The following is a 16,481-nucleotide window of genomic DNA, read 5'->3' on the forward strand; positions in this document are numbered from 1 at the left end:
TGTAAACTACAGAAATGGAGTACACAACCCATTCAATTATCCCCAGCATTGACCCCAGTGCAGATAAGTAGAGCTAGTCACTCCATCAAGCGCTCTCATTAAATCTGCTGCCAAAGATAAGTGAACGACCTGGATCTCTTAGCTGACAAACAGAAAGGAGATGCCAGTCACTGACAACCACAGAATCACCAGGTTTTTTTTTGTTTTTGTTTTTGCAAGAGGGATGGACATCACTTAAAACCACAAAAGTATTACTAGGAAGTACAGATTTGACATTTTTCACCATATCTTCAAGGCATGAAGCAATCCTTTGAGTTCCATTCCCTGCTTGGTCCAGTTTTGTGAAAGCCCAGGTTTTTCTGTGCACCATAGAGAGAAGCATGCTCTTTTCTGAAATTGGAGTGAGAAGTTTGCCATTTGCCTTTACCTCATTGCCTTTATTTACTTATTCAAGTTCAGTGTCCCTCTCTACTCCACTGCATTCTTCAAGTCTCCATTTTAGTACAGGTGCATTGTAGCTTGAGAAAAGAAATGAGTACAGACACTATTTGGAACACATACATTTTTAATGATTTAACATATAGCACAGACAATTTGAGCAGCTTGACAACCAGGGAGGGAAAATGCAGTTTGTCCCAGTGAATGGACAATGGTCACAATGCATTTCTGATCACATCCTGTTTCTCTGAAAGAGAAAGGGGCCAGGAATTCCTACTAACATTCCCTGAATCAGGTTGGTTTCTATGATTTCTCACAATTACCGCTTCAAGCAGTGGTATCACCAGCTAAAGAATTGATAACAAGTTGGAAAAGAATGAAAGAACAAGCCATCAGTATCTTGATCTTGGTGAAACATGAAGTGCTGGCATACTTCTCAGTAGGAAAGATACATCAGACCAACCTGATGGTCTTTCCTGAGAAAGCCAGTTATAGAATGCTGGAACAGGGGTAAAGAATCCGTTTAACACTGAAAAGAGTAGTAAGTAACCTCTGCTACCTTCTCAAGACAGTTTTTCACACTGTGCCTTCACACTGCACCATGCCTGCTGCAGCAAGTTGCCATAGGATGGCAGCAAAGGGGAGACAGATTTCCAGCTGGATAAACTGCTAACACTAAAGCTTTTGCAGAAACAGGATTTTCAAGAGAATCTGCTGATGGGAATCGTTATCTCACTTGATGACTTTTGGGAAAGAACAATGAAAACAATGCAAGTGTATTTTATCAGATGGCTGATAACACTTGTTTATATCACATCTAATTTTAACTAGATGCACATGAGAATATCCTGCAATAGCATTGTATGGATATCTTGCCACTGTGCTTGTTTTTTCTTAATAAAGCCTCTGTAGATTGTTTTATTTCAGTCAGGGAACAGGAAGTATCAGTTTAAACAAGCATACACAAAGTCAAAATCAGAAGTGCCCTAGCTGGACAGAGATGGCTAGGGCAAAAACAAGGGAAATGACTCTCTGCATCAAAAAGAGCAGCCCAGTTTTGTCTAGCAGTTGGGCTTCACATAGGAACATGTGGGGACAGCACAAGTTTAGTCAACATCTTACAGGTTTTCTACCTGTATTGAGCAAGCAGCATTACTTACAAGGGAAACAAACAGATTCTAGAGCTATAGGAAATTGGGAGAACCAATCCTGCTCTACTGCCATTCTGATCATGCTGAAATTTCAGAGCAGCAAGTATGTCAAACAGCAAATCAAAATACCCTGATGGTTTAACTGAACTCATGCAACACAGTTGTCCTCAGAGGGCTTGCACCACGTTCTGACATTCTAGCATAATTATTTCGTGTACAAGGAGATCATTAAACTGGGATCCTAGAACAACTCCACCCTTTTGCCTCCTGCACAACCAGGAGTGAAGTATAATTGAGCTACCAAGGCCTGAACAAGTTCAAGCAACTAAATTTTCAGTGCTTCCTGCAAGAAAGTGGACTAGCAGAGAGCTGTTCACAAGGCTAAGACTCCTCTTCGAGGAAACCTTTGCAGAGTACTAAGGAAAGCACTTACAGACAAACGTCCCATCCTGGGCAGATCCCTGCTCTTCTCCTGTGCTATGGGACTTTGACAGAGTAACAACTCCATTGGAGTTCTGAATGCTTTAAATTCACTAAGAGGAACATAAGCTCTATAAGCAATGAATCCCAATAAAAATCCTTTTGACTAAGGAGGAAAAACACCAACCGATTTTAGTCAGGATGTAAAATACCCTTTCTACCTGATAGAAAGAAACAGGGACTGAAAGGCATCAACAACTAGCTATGCAAAGCATCAATACTTTCAGCTAGTAATCCGTATAAATTGAATAAATAATTCATATTTGCCTATGTAGCATACACCATGCATATCAGAAAAGTACTCCAGAGAAAGAAGCACAATAGGCATGCTTTTTTACCCTCTAAAAGCAAGAATCCTCTCATTATTACCGTAATTCTGGAAAGTCTCTGGACTGCAGAGACAACTCAACCTACAGGTACAGCTGCAAAGCTACATTAGATTTTTCTTATGTTTTATAGATCCACTCCATGCGTCCTAAAACACTAGCTGTTGTAAGAATTACTCAAAGAATGCCCTTCCAGTGCTCTAAAGCAGGTGCATAACATCAACTGAAAAAAAGCAAAATTCAAGTCCACAGAACTTAAGTCCCTTGCTTACACTGTACACCTCCTGGGTTTGCTGCCAGAAACATCATAAACCATTTACACCGAGGCTCTTGTAAAGCAACAGCTGTTGTCTTCCTTTTGGATTCCAGTCTTCAGTTCCTTCCCCTTGTTGTTTAGATCGTGCAGCTTTCAAACAGGCAGCAGCTCTGGGGGATATTCGCCATAGCAGTATTTTGCAATTGGATCTCTATAGGTGTTTTCATGCTGCACGCTCTGTTGGGAAGAGGAGGAGAAACCTTACCAATACATGTGTATTGAAATAATACAACCCTTTGTCGAGGGTCAAAACCCAGAGTGCTTATGTGCATGCAAAAAAGCTCTCAAATTCTTCTGGAATTCTTCTTTAAGAGGCCCAATGCTCATTTAGACCAAAACTTCTGATAAAAATCACTGCATCTTTAACGGCTAAGAGAAGTTCACCTCTTCTCAAAAACAAGAAAGTACTGCAACATACTTTTTGAGTGACTATGCAGATGGTAAATCTAGAAGCACAGCATGAGGTAAATAGCATCTCTGAAGCTACGGGGAACAAGTCACACTGGTCTCATCCTTATGAGATCTTCCCAGTCATTAAACTCAGCTGGTCTTCTCAGTTTATCACCTCTTTTCTAAAGAGATGCTAACCAACTCATCCTGATGTAAACCTATGCTTTGCTCTTCACTTACTGTTGTTACAATTTGACCTTACAAATCAGAAAGTTGCCCTCAGATGAGCTCTCAGCTATAACGTCAGAGTCTGAGAAAGTACCCATATGCAGGCAAACAAAACAGAGCAACTATTCTTAGAACCAAGGGCACTTTTCCTTTTATGAGCCCTAGACATGTGCTAGTGGCTTACCTGTGATGAAGTCCTACATTTCGCCAGGCACAACTCAAAACGATCTTCAACTGCCATGAAGAGGTTTTGGAAAGCAATAGCTGCCCGGTTCAAGAAACGCTCCAGAAGATGTTGCTAAAATAGCAGCAAAAAAAAAGACTTTATTTCACAAAGAGTAATCAAAACCCACCTTAATCTACACAGCTCAGATTTCAGAGGAATAGCAAGTAACTCCCCTTAGATGTTTTAAGGAGCAATGAAAGGTTAACATCACAAAACTCTAGTAGTAAGAGAATCTAGAGGAGCCTTACACTGTGCTTGGCTAACAGAATACACAAAGTGCTAACCACAAAACTGATACTGTCTGGAACAGCTTTTCTACAATCACTTCCCTTCAGCAAATGCAATTCCACTGAAGCTGAAATACTCTACAAAGCACTCAATACATTCTCCTCTCAGAAGTAGGAAGGATGGATTATTATTATTATTTTTTTAAGCTTTCATTTATAGCTCGCCACATACTCCTTGCAAGCTTTTCTCATCCTTCCAAGAAAAGGAATTGTCCCCTCTAAGGGAAAAGCTCCTGACAAACAAGTGCTTTTAGCCACAAAGGAACCCATCCAACTGAGAACACCTGAAAGGCCAAAGAAAGTCTGTGCACCTTGTTGGGCTGCAGGCAACAGGAAACACAGTACTCATACACACTGCAGCAGCCGTTGGGAAGGCAGCTGTCACAGCTGTACAGCTTTGTGCTGGGCACGTTGACGTTACAACAGCCATTGACCAGCAAGTCCTTCCTCTCACAGATGTAGCCTGAAAAACAAAAACAACAGTAAGAACTGTGAAGACTTACTCCTTTATACGTTCCATAGACATGCTGTAGGAAGAGACACATTACTGACAGTTTTATCATTAAGTTTGTGATCCTCCTTAATTTGACTGAAGTCCTAAGTAGCAATTCTTCGACATGGCACATGGACACAGAGCTGAGTTTTACAACTGCCTGGTGTTACCTGCACAGCTGTTATGTACCTACATTAGCATAGCATATACAGCAACATTCTTTAAATGCCTAATATTCTAGTTCTTATTTCTTTTTAGTATAGTTTATTGTTATGACTGGAAGGGGAAAGGACAAGCATGGTGATTGTACTGGAAGAAAAACTTTGACGCATTCTTTTAACTAGTCTGTTACCTGGATAACTCTCTTTACTGTTGACTATGATGAAGAAACCGATTTATCCACACAGAGGAGCTGTAATACTCACTGTTTATAGGAATCTTTAATAGTATAACCAGAGCATTTCCTTACAGAAGCTGTACTACTACCACAGAGTTTGATTGTGAAAGATACCACTGATTTTAGAGACCTTGGTGAATCATCAGTGAGCGTTAACTCAGGCAGTGCTCAATTTTAGTATTTATGTAAGTCACAAAAGATGTGATGATTTCTTTACAGCCTTTCATTTCTGGTTGAGAACAGCCCAGTGCTTGAGCAACGAGAAGCACTTGTCCATGGCAGGAAAGGTTCCACACGCTGAAAACAGGTAGTTAATTTGAGAAACTGCAGCAGAGATATCCTTGGGTTTACAAGGGTCAGATGAGCTTGTTAGCTGTGACTGAGCACTAATTATACCAATCCTGACCTGCCTGTGTGCAAGACCAGTCAGGTCTCCCTAACACACCTTCCAGTAGGAACACACTGCAGGGAAATACAAACAGCTCTGCAAGCAACCACGCTGAGTTCAGCGGGACTCAATGTTTAGGTGCAGTATAAAGGCAGATGGGTTTTGCTAAACCTGAGATGGTCCTGCAAACAGTACAGTCACGCTCAGGAGGTACTGTGCCTCAGCTGAGCCCAGCTGGACCCAAGCCTGCTGTGCACAGAACCAGATCAGCAGTGCCTGCAGCCACAGCAAAACACAGTCTGACCATAGCAATGCCAACAGCTGAGGTTCTACAGTAACAAAGCAGTAACAAGGAGCAGTTGTTGCTCGGAAGCCCCATCAGCAGAGAGGCAACAGAGCGTTCAGCACCACAATATGCAGGACCAGTTCTTGGTGCATACCCAGTTCGTCTGTGATGAGGAGCTTCCCCTGAACAGAATTCCGGCACTGGTTGCTCAGATGGCTGCTGTTCCCTGAGCTGAACTGGTCCTTCCACAGGATCGGCTGCTCATGCTCTTGCACTTGGAGGAGGTTCCGATCTCTCACCATCCTTTCTTCCTGCAGGGAAAGGCAGCAATGCAACCAAACACACAAGCTCCTTAAAAATACCCAGCAGTTTTAAATTCTGCAGCGCAGGAAACTCAAACATCAATGGAGCACACAACATACTACTTGCAATAGCTTTCTTTTTGCTACACGCAGCATATAAACAACATAACCCAGTAAAACGAGGGGATGCAAGTTCACCACAGGCTCAGCCTTCACAGCTGGACTCAGCCACTGTAAAGGGGCACGTAGCGTATTAAATAGTTGTAGACGCACACATTTCTTTGCGGAATATTTGCTACGGGAATTACAGCTTACAAACCAGAGAGCAGCAGACCAAGTCCCTACAAGATTTTCTTCCAGGTCAGGTTCCAAAACCCCGTTGCTTTTAACCTCAGCACCTGGCTAAACGCTTGGTTAACCCCCGAGCTTTTCAAAGCCCCCCTCTTCAGCAATCCCCCTGTACACAGGGCACCGCTGCGGGGGGCTCCGTCCCGCACCCCCCAAGCAGGACACGGCTGGGGAGAGAAGCACTGACCTGCTTGAAGGTGCTGCTGAGGAAATAAACGAGGGAGAGCCCCAGGACGACGCCGAGCACCCAACGCTTCCGCAGCAGCCGCCGCCACAGCAGCGCCCCGCAGGGCACCATGGCGCTCAGCCGCCCGCGGGCCACGGCAGCACCGGGCCGGGCCCCGCATCCCCGGCTGCGGCTCGGGGAAGGAGGGAAGCAAGGACGGGAGCGGGGGAGGGCAGCGGGGCTGGCGGAGCCCCCCGCTGAGGCCCAGCCGCTTCCGCCGGCGGAGAGGCGGAAGCCGCGGCCGGGCGTGCGCTGAGGGGGCGCGGCCGCAGCGCCAGGGCGGCCCCGGGCCCGCTCGGCTGGGAGCCGGCTGCGGCCTGCGGGGTACGGAGCTCAGCCCCCCCCGGTTCCTGCCTCCTCAGCCCCTCGGTACCTGCCTGCTCAGCCCCTGGGTAGCTGCCTCCTCGACTCCCGGCCCAGCTGGGAGGTAAAGGCCTGGCCTGTGGATATGTGTGCATGCATACAGCTGTATTTATAGGCATCTCTCTGTGGGTATTATATGCTATAGCGTTTATATTGGTTTAATCTCTCTATATACATGCTTTTCCATGTATATTAATTTATTTCCTACATGCATGTCACAAAGCCGGAGCACAGCCCAGCAGGTGCCCTGGGAATGGTGGTGCGCTGACCCCCAAGGAGTGCGGCTGCGTTGGGTGGTGTGCCTTCAGGGACTGGGGCACCGAGGTGCTGCTCCTCGCTGCCTTTCCTGAGGAGACAAAAAAATGAAACTCTGTGCTGTGGTGAAAATAATTCTGTGTGTGTGCTTCTTACAGGTGCGCCTGTTTGAGTGCCGTGATCCAGGTGCTTTACTCTCAGCTGGCTTGGAGGCCCTGTGATGAGTTTGCAAGTTGGACCGTGTTTGGATTATCTGAGGGACTCCATGTGGAAGGTGTTTGCACCCTCTTGAGCTGCCCTGTCTCCCACTGTGGCACCTTACACCTCTAGTTAAACCTGTTGTTCAGGTACTGTCAACGTGTCCAACTGGTGCAAGATGAAAACCCCTAATCTGGAGAAAATGTAATCATTTGGTACTGAAGCTGAGTGCCTTTTGGAACAATGTCCATTTAAATTGTATCTGACTTTAAATCTGTGGGACTTCTGGATGTAATACGTAAGTTCACATCTTACGAAGTCCTACGTCTTCAATACTAAACATTAATGTCACAGTAATAATAAAAAAAAAGCTTAGTAGCTGATGACAAAAGAACAAGTCTTTCCCCACATAGTTATGTGACATTTTAAAAGCTGTTTTCACCCCATATCGCAGTCTAGTAGACTTCTAATGGTTTGGAAGGGAGTGAAGGATTTTCCAAGTTTCAAAGTTACCTACACACTGACTTCAACTCAGCTTGTAGCCTGGGAAGGCTGGCAGATTTCTTTATAAGCAGTGACCCCAGCATTGTTCATAGGTAGGACAGCTTCACCTGCATGGGTGAGCCTGGGGCCTTGACTGATTAATCATATCTTAATTATTATTTTGGTTAAAAGGGGGATAAAATTATATACTGAGTCAACAGAGATACTGTCAGGTCAGGATTAGATAACACCACAGGGAAAATGTAAAAGCTCCCTGGAGAACTATGTGTTGTCAATACAAAGGCAGCTTTAAAAAAATCTGGGAGAGAAGTCTCATACATATTTTTTATTTTATGAAACTTACAAATACATGTAAAACAAAATTCAGCCCTGAGAACACAACCTAAATAGAAACATATATCTAGAGATTAAAATACAGTTTCAAGTTACAGGATCAAAATTTGTATTTAGGAGAGTGTTGGTAACTTATGGTATCTGAAAACTTTGGTGAGAATTAGATTTCTGGTACTCTTGGTGGCTACCTGTATCTTCTCCATAAAATGAGTTAAAAGTTACGTTCTTCCTGCCATATGTGATTGTCCCAATTTTTTATTTGCTTTTGTGTATTTTATTTACATGTGTATATTTATATTACCTGTCAAAGGGATGTCTAAAGTTGGTGTCTCATATTAAAGCCTTAACATTTTCTGTCATCTATGACTCAAATCCTGTGTTGTCCCAGTTCAGCCCACTTGATGGGGGTCTTGAAGACTGTATGGTGCAAGCCAAGTGTCTTTCTCTTTTTTGTAAACATTGATGTTTCTTCCCATCCTTTTAAAAGTTCAATACAATTTAGCTGTGTGATTTATGGATACAGGGCTGCACACTTATTTATGTATACATGTACTCTTGTATACATGAATTACATGGATTCATGCCATATAAAATGCTATAAATAATGTTATCGCTTTTGATATCCGGAAGTATTTAAAGTCTTTTACATTTTTATTCAGTAGCTATTTTAGTCTAAAGCTGAGTAGGATCAGATTTATGTATTTAAATGATCTCTTTCTAAATCTTCTATGATGTGCCTGTAGGAATGTGCACAAATCACTTGCAAAAATTGCCTGTGCCTCAGGTTTTATATAAGTGAGATACCTTTACACTGTGTAAAACTATTTGCCAGGTACTGTGTGCTATGCCTTGATGATTTTCTGTTCTTTTTCACTTTTGAATGATCTTGATTTAAAAAAATGTAATGTGTTTGAGGTTGTTGCCCTAAAATTAGCCACTTGAAAGCAGAGATTTAAATAACTAAATAATTTCTCTCCTTGTCCTAGTAAAAGATCCTGAAGTTAATACAATTTCAAAGCCTTTTTATTTCCTGTTCCAGACCTTACTTTATTTATGCTGGCAGTTCCAGAATGAATGGGACAAGAACATGTGATCTTTTGCACATGTGGATATCATTTGCGGCCATTGTGCAGTTTGCTAATGGCAATCTGTGGTTTAAAAGGAAGGGGTTGCCTGTTTAAAAGAATATTGTCATGCCTTGATTGTATTTTTTTCATTAAAAATGTTTACACATTTTCTTTTTTTTCCCTCAGTTTTGCTTTTTATTGCTCGGGAAGTTTCTTCAGAAGAAGAGGAATGCATTTCATTTGCAGAGAGCATATGTTGATTCACATGTCACATCTAGAGCTACTCTGTCAGATGTTCTGAAGTTCCTGTCGGAGACCATGCCATCATACCTGTGTACTCTCTTTGTGACTGCACCATGCTGCAGAAGGGGATCTGACTCAAGCCTGCCCTGCTTGGAGACCTGTTTGTGAGCACTCCTGTTTGCCATTTGAAAGTTGCTTCTTCACAAGTGTACCACATAACAATTGCAAGCTTCTCTTCCAGAGAAGCCAGTGATTTATTCCAGCCATGTCACTAGCTGAAGGGGTTTCACAGCCCTCTGACTCTGTGGACCTTTGTTAGTCACACTGAGAACTGGTGACCTACAACGTTAATGTTGAGCGTGTTGTGTTTTAAGGTTTTGAGGAAAATGCAGAGACGGCATAGCAGCAACACTGACAACGCTCCTCCTGAAAGGTAAATCTTTTCCCTTCCTTTCTCCTGAAAGGTAAATCTTTTCCCCTCCTTTTTCCTACCTTTTCCTCTCCAGGTGGCAAAGTTCTGATTTAAGCATATGGTGTGTTTCATGGTAAGTTTTAGAAGACAAAAGCTCGGAAGTGAGAAAGACATAGACTTCCTCATCCTGTGCATGTAATGTGGCCAGGCTTTCTGCTTGGGTTTAGGGACAGATTTACTTTTCTCCTTCATGTCAGTTATTGACTTCTGCCAACAACAGTGTTACAGGTTTGATGATCCAGTATGGCACATATGGAGACAGCCGGCTTAGTAAAGGCAGGATGTTTTAGAGCTCTAAGAGCTCTCGAAGAGCAATCCATGGCACAGTCCTGCGGGGATACTGAGTGCTGTCAGTCTGAAAGGGTCAATCGGTATGAACAGAGCCTGTATATACTTCTGTGACATAGTATTTTCTAGAGATTTAGGATGATTCTTTACGACATCCTAGAATCTGTATCTAGGTTCATGTATGTGAATAGTTAGAAGTAGAATACTGCTAATTCATTTCTGTAATTATAATATCAGCAAGGGAGGCTTGCCGCTCTTGTTGTTCTGGTACTAAACACTCCCTTGTGCTTTCCCAGAGTTAGTGCTTGACTTTTTTTCTTTCTATTTTTTTTTTCTTCTAAAGAAGAAACTAATCTAATTACTAAGACAAAGATGGAACTAACAAATTTCATTGCTCTGGCTCAGCTGATATTATAAGTGAAAGATCTGGATCATAAGCAGTCACTTAATATTTCTCAGTGGTTTTGCAGGTAGAGGGGAAGCTTGATGTCGTGACCATTTTTACCACAGATCCATTCTTAATTTGAGGGCAAAAGAAAAGCATTTTCAACTTGTTCTGTGTGATGCCACCCAAGCCTCAGTGCAGTCTATGGGTTTTTATCAGCAGGCAAGTCTGGGCCCTGAGAAGCACATAAAATGCATTGTGCACCTGTCATATGCAATGTAGAGCTTCTTGAGACTACAAACTTGTAAGACACTTTGGTATCTGTTTGAAGAGTTAAAAATATTCAGGGTAGGTATCTGTTATTAAGTGCAAAAGATGCACAGGGTAATATGAACTGGTCTTTTTAAATACTTATTTTTCTTAACAGAGTAGATACATGTCAGTGACATCAACTGAAGGTTTTCTAACTGTAGAATGAAATTCTTTCGCCACTGACATTGTGGTCTTCACTTTGGTTGACTTCATCAGACTCAGAATTTCATCTGTGTATATTTATTTTTAAATGTGTGCCTGATTAATTCCTTCCTGCTGAAAGCATAGTCGTGTATCCTGGTAGTATTGTTGCAAACAATACTTTTGTATTTGTCTGTAACACTCAGTTCCACCCAATGTGTTTGTTATGTTCCCAGACGTAAGTACAGATCTGTCACATTATGTCCCTGTCTTGTGTATACATCCCTGAGTTGTAATGTTAGGTGTAAAATTCAAAATCTGTTGATGCATATTTTGAACCAAAGAAAGGTGTGCCAAATCTTGTTGACTTGATTCCTTGCTGGAGCCTGTGGAGAGACGTTGGGAATGGGGTGTAGCTATAAAAAGCCTTATTAGGAGTTTACCTCGTGGGAAGGTCTCTCTAGAGAGGTTTGAAGCTATCTCCAGAGTCAGATGAAAGGCAGTGCTCTGTGCCCTGTAAGATGTCTGGGGATGTTTTTGAGCCCACGGGAGAGGGCGGGTTAAGGGCCCTGTATGTGCCTGCATGTGCTGTCTCAGCTTGTGACCACTGTTTCTAAAGTTAGACATCTCCAAGGCTTAAAACCAAGAGAGACTGGAGCTCTGCAGCATGCCCTATTTGCGGGCTATGACTCTCGCTGCACATTATTTATTCTTTACTCTTCTTTTGCAAGTTAGAGAGGTATTTGCTGTCTGCCAGGCATTTACTCCCTAATGGTTGTTTCTACCTGTTACATATATTGCTGCCTTTCATCCAGACTTTCCACGTGTTCATTTCAGTACCACAGGGTTGAGTTCAAGTGAAGAAAGCATATATTCTTCTGGTATTAGGATGAAGATATTTAAGACTTTCTTTTGGAATCTGGCTGTAATCTATCCAACAAGCTTAGTAAAGAATCAGTGCCAGACCTAATTCTGCCCAGTGCCCAGTAAACTGAGTACCTCCATGCCCATTTTGCTGAGAATATCAAAATAAAACAATTTCTCTGTGATCCATGAACACATCCTTATTAATATTTGTTGGAACAGGGACACACAGGCAGCTTGCAACACTTCTCTTCCCCAGCTGACTCTCTCATTTGTGTTATTCATCAGTGGGCAAGTATTGATCATTTCTAAATAGAAGATCTTGGGGGTAGATCATTTCCCTAAGGTAGTCTGATTAATTTGTATGTATATAATGTGTCCTGGCTTGGTTGCACTGTTTAAATTTACATGTTTTTATCAATGTTTTTATTGAAATATTGAAATCATTATTGAAGATGTTGAATTTAATGCTAGATGTGTTATATGTATGTGTCCTCCAAAAGTAAAGGGAGCGTTTGGGAACTCTGATCCTCAGATGAAGGAACTGGTGCGTCTTGATCAGTGCTTTAGAAATACTCTGATCTTATTTCAGGAGTCTGGTTACTGGTCTCCATTTCTGCAGCTGTGACTTTCCAACAGCAAACAGAGTGAAAAGCATCTGTTATCTGGAGACCTACATATTCTGGCAGTGCATGAAGAACTCTTAAATGATACAGTCGGGAGTGGTCTAAAAGACCAAGAAGTTCTGTGGCACTCATTTAATCACTTTTCTTTAATCTTCTTCCAATGCAGAAACCGGAGCCAAACAGTCAGTTCTGAAACCAGCGTGGATGAAAGTGGAGTTTTTGAAAGTCTCAAGGCTGAAACTTCCTCTCCACAACAGCTGTTCTCGGGCCTGGCAGGTATCCCGTCGGGTACCATCACAGCCACGCCGTTCCAGTCAGGTTTGGTTCTGGGCTCTTCAGCGGGAGGTGGGGAAGTATTCATTCAGATGCCAACCCCGAGGGAGGAAGGAAGCAGTCGTACGGAAGGAGCCCCGTTTCACCACCGGCAACAGTCCCATCATTTCCACCATGGCCATCACCGGGGTTCGTCCCTGCTGCACATGGCTGGGGGGGACCGCCACGGACACAACGAGGAAGGCAGTGACGAACAGGCTGGGACTCCAGCCCCAGCTCTTTCAGAGTTAAAAGCTGTGATCGGTTGGCTGCAGAAGGGACTTCCCTTCATCTTGATCCTGACGGCTAAAGTTTGTTTCCAGCATAAGCTTGGTAAGCACTTATCCTTTTCGGATTGTAAATGTATTAAAGGGTGGGTAGGAAGCTTTATCATGCTGTGATGCCTGATGCATATATCTCTGTGACAGCGTCTAGAGCTGGAGGTGTTCTAGCATGAAGGGGGCGTACTAAAATGCATGGGATAACCAGCTCCACATCCTTTCAGCTGACTTTCAATGCAAGCTGTTTTCATCTGTGTTAGTCCCATCTGTTACCTATTCTGACAAGTAGGAGATCATTTCTGTACCTTTTCCTAATCTCTTCATGACATTCCTTTAGGGGTTGAGGATGTTACCAAGGCTTCCCACTCAGATCTCTCTCTCTGAGAGACAGAGAACTTACATTAGTGACTAGCAAAGGCTTCTGTGTAGCACAGAAGGTCTCAGGGGGATGAGACACTTGTACAGCTGAAACAAGGGTAGTTGTGAGAACAAGCCAAACAGCATCAGCTGTTACATCTTACAGTTGAGATCTTCAGAGTTCCTTAAAGAGTATGTCTATCCCAGTTTCTTTCATGGGACTTTCAGACCCTCAGAGGTCAAGTAAAATCCACTCATCTAATCCTTCTCTTACTGTGAAGTTTTATGTGTGGCGTTTCTGAGGATCCTTACTCATTTGGGGAGTAGTATGCTGAGATTATTGTCACAGGGAAGCCAATAATGCCTAAGTTTACACTGGTTATAGCTGCTGGTACTCCCCAAAAGAGGAATTGATTCATTTCTGCAACATCTTGCTCTTTAAACCTGGTATCCTATATGGTTTTGATAGTGTGCCCTGTCATCTAGGATATGCTGAACTGCTGCTGTAATACTGTCTTCTAGCTGACTTCTGTTTGCACAGTGCAGCCACAGCTTGCAGCACTTCTGTTCTTTTTCAGCACAGAGTTAGGACAGAGTTTCTGTATTTGGCTGGGTGAGTGCTCACTGCAGCAGCTTCATTTCAGTTTAGCTTGTATTTGAATTTTGAGTCCAGTCTGCCAGTTTTAGTCATTTATTTATTTTTAATTCCTAGTGCATCCAGAATATCACCCAGTAATATTTTTCAAAGCTCAAGATGCTCTTACCCAATAACTTAGGACTGAAGATCCTCCTACGTGGCCTTTTGTACTCTGACAGTGTCTTTTCCTGCAGGGATTGCTGTGTGCATTGGTATGGCCAGCACATTCGCATATGCCAACTCAACACTCCGAGAACAGGTTGCTCTGAAGGTGAGTACAGCATCTTACTCTCTTTTACTTCCAAGCGACATTGCTCTTTGTATACAAAATAATGTATTTCCTGAAAATTCTTTTGCAATCTAGGGTTGAACACCATTGTATGTATACAGATCTGTCAGAACAAGAGTACTGTGACAAAATCCTCACTTCTTCTGCCTACTTCTCCCCACTGATGCTCTCCCACAGTTTCCATTCTGCACTTTTGTGAAAGTATGTTATAATAAGTGCAAGGGAGAAAAAGCTGGGAAGATTGTAATCTGCCTCTGGCATTGCACTGGCAGCTTCCCTATTCCTCAGTTTCCCATTATGTATAGCAAAGGTGCTGAAACCAATTTCACTAGTTAATAATGATATTTAATTTATTAGCATTTAGATGTTCAGCTAAAGGAGTTTGTAAATGTGTTACTTGTTAGTGTCTTTTAAATTCTCTCTTATGATATGTTTAGAATGTGAAGAAACCAGATCTTCTGATCTATCGTGATCTTCTTCAGTGTCAGCCGGATACTTCAACAGCACTAAAAGCATAAAACAAGAATTGCTTTTTTGACAAAATGACATGGGTCGCACGAGCATATAAGTACATGTACCAGCAGCAGTAAAATAAATGTGATACAATGCTAAATGAACAGATGAACTGCACAATCGTGTAATAGATTGCTGTTGGCTTTCACTTTTCACCTCTGTCTTTCTAGCAGCATGCCCATTAATCCTTCCGCTTTAAATCTCAACCTAACATCCCTGGCTGTTGAATAGCTACAAAGAGCTATATTCTTAATAAATCAGCCTGCAAAAAAAAAAAAAAGCTTTTTTTTTTTTTTTTTTCTCCCAAGAGTAAAATTTACTCTTCAAAATTACACAGGACCAAGACCAGGACAAGATCGTCTGTCTTCCAGCTTCCATCTATAACATTCCTTGTGCTTTGAAATGTAAAATTCTCACTTCTTCTGACCTTTAATTATTTATTGAATCAAAAACGCATGTCATGTCATGGAACCTTCATGTATTCAGATAACATTCACGTGCTGCATATAGTGATGGGTTATGTTATATATGATTTAGCTAAGCCGTCTTCTAAGTGACTATGGATCTATCTGTAAAACTCCTATTTCACAAAGTGTCATTCCAGACAGGTGAAAGCTCAGAATTGTAGTACAATTGTATACAACATATGGAACTGACTTTTTTAACCTGTTTGTCAAGCTTTATTTTAAATATCAGGAGAACTTAGTTGTCCCAGGAAAAATCCCATCTTTGAGCATTGTGCTATGCAAGCAAGGCTATCATCTTTGCCAGTGTATTTCCATTAATTTCTCTGAAATTGCTTTATTTGAAAAGGTTAGGTGAGTGAGAGCCATTTCTGCTTTTGTTTATAATCTTTACTTCACAGCCTATTTGTGAGTCTTAGTCCTGTGTAAATAACTAATTACTGAATGCTTAATTGCATATTTGTGTCTCCTGGGTCGGTCGTGCATTTTTCAGCAGTTAGAGGCTCAGTACAACCCTTGAGACTTTGAATTTATCTTCTCTGCTTCTTTTTGTTGCTCAGGAGAAAAGATCAGTATTGGTTGTCTTCTGGATCCTGGCCTTTCTCACCGGAAACACCTTCTACTTGCTTTACACATTCAGCTCCCAGCAGCTGTACAACAGGTGAGCAAAATTTACGTTGTACACGGGAGGAAAAAGGACTTCAGGTGTCTGCTGTCTTTGTTAGGTTTTTGTAATAGCTTTCAATGGAGGAAAAGAATGTGTGTCACTTTTACCAGTGGACTGTACTCCTGTCAGTAAATGACATAACCAGGTCTGAATGGGTCAGCTGTGATGATAGGCTACAGTTTCGGGTTGAAACATGTACACTTGCCACTTTCTCATGTATCAAAGCAGGATGGATAGTTTTGTATAATGGGACTTCTAAATTCCCATTTTGACCACTGTGACTGAAGGTAAAGAGCAGGTGTTGGAAGCAGACGAGAAACTGATCGACTGTTTTGACTTTTCTTGTAATATTTTTCCTTTTCAGTCTATCCAGCTTTTAGTTTGTTACTGGAGATAAAGTAGTAGTATTTTACCTCATTATACTCAGGCTTGGAGATATTTGAGTCTGGTGTAATTAAGATAGTCTCCACTTTAAAATGCTGACTGAAGCAGTTCTCTGGTACAGAAAAGTTAGTGTCCATGGCTATGGTTTGGTGCCGTCCCTGCTCATTGTAAAGGAGGGATTAAATGACAAATAGGAAGCAAGGATACTTAAGCAAGGGGACCTTAGCAGAATAAATAAAAAGAA

The 16,481-nt window shown here is 42.1% G+C and overlaps 2 protein-coding genes across 3 annotated transcripts in view; one reads left to right on the plus strand and one right to left on the minus strand.

The window, feature by feature from the left end:
* Window positions 1-547: 547 nt before the first annotated feature.
* SPRING1 (SREBF pathway regulator in golgi 1) lies at window positions 548-6,498 on the minus strand. The gene is made up of 5 exons (XM_084539100.1): window positions 6,244-6,498; window positions 5,561-5,717; window positions 4,154-4,305; window positions 3,514-3,627; window positions 548-2,888 (listed from the first exon to the last, which is right to left on the minus strand). The coding sequence occupies exons 1-5, from the start codon at window positions 6,352-6,354 to the stop codon at window positions 2,805-2,807; spliced, it is 618 nt and encodes a 205-aa protein (XP_084395226.1). The 5' UTR covers window positions 6,355-6,498; the 3' UTR covers window positions 548-2,804.
* A 59-nt stretch (window positions 6,499-6,557) lies between these two features.
* RNFT2 (ring finger protein, transmembrane 2) overlaps window positions 6,558-16,481 on the plus strand; it is a 30,975-nt gene continuing 21,051 nt past the window's right edge. Inside the window, exons 1-6 of one of the 2 annotated variants that reach the window (XM_084539095.1) lie at window positions 6,558-6,709; window positions 7,059-7,247; window positions 9,189-9,678; window positions 12,500-12,978; window positions 14,115-14,191; window positions 15,747-15,847. In XM_084539095.1, coding sequence (XP_084395221.1) covers window positions 9,596-9,678; window positions 12,500-12,978; window positions 14,115-14,191; window positions 15,747-15,847 — 740 coding nt within the window. In that variant the 5' untranslated portion in view covers window positions 6,558-6,709; window positions 7,059-7,247; window positions 9,189-9,595. The remainder of the gene's footprint in view (window positions 6,710-7,058; window positions 7,248-9,188; window positions 9,679-12,499; window positions 12,979-14,114; window positions 14,192-15,746; window positions 15,848-16,481) is intronic. The other variant, XM_084539094.1, reaches the window with a different exon arrangement.

The sequence above is a fragment of the Aythya ferina genome (genome assembly GCF_964211825.1).
Source record: "Aythya ferina genome assembly, chromosome: 17".
Taxonomy (NCBI): domain Eukaryota; kingdom Metazoa; phylum Chordata; class Aves; order Anseriformes; family Anatidae; genus Aythya; species Aythya ferina.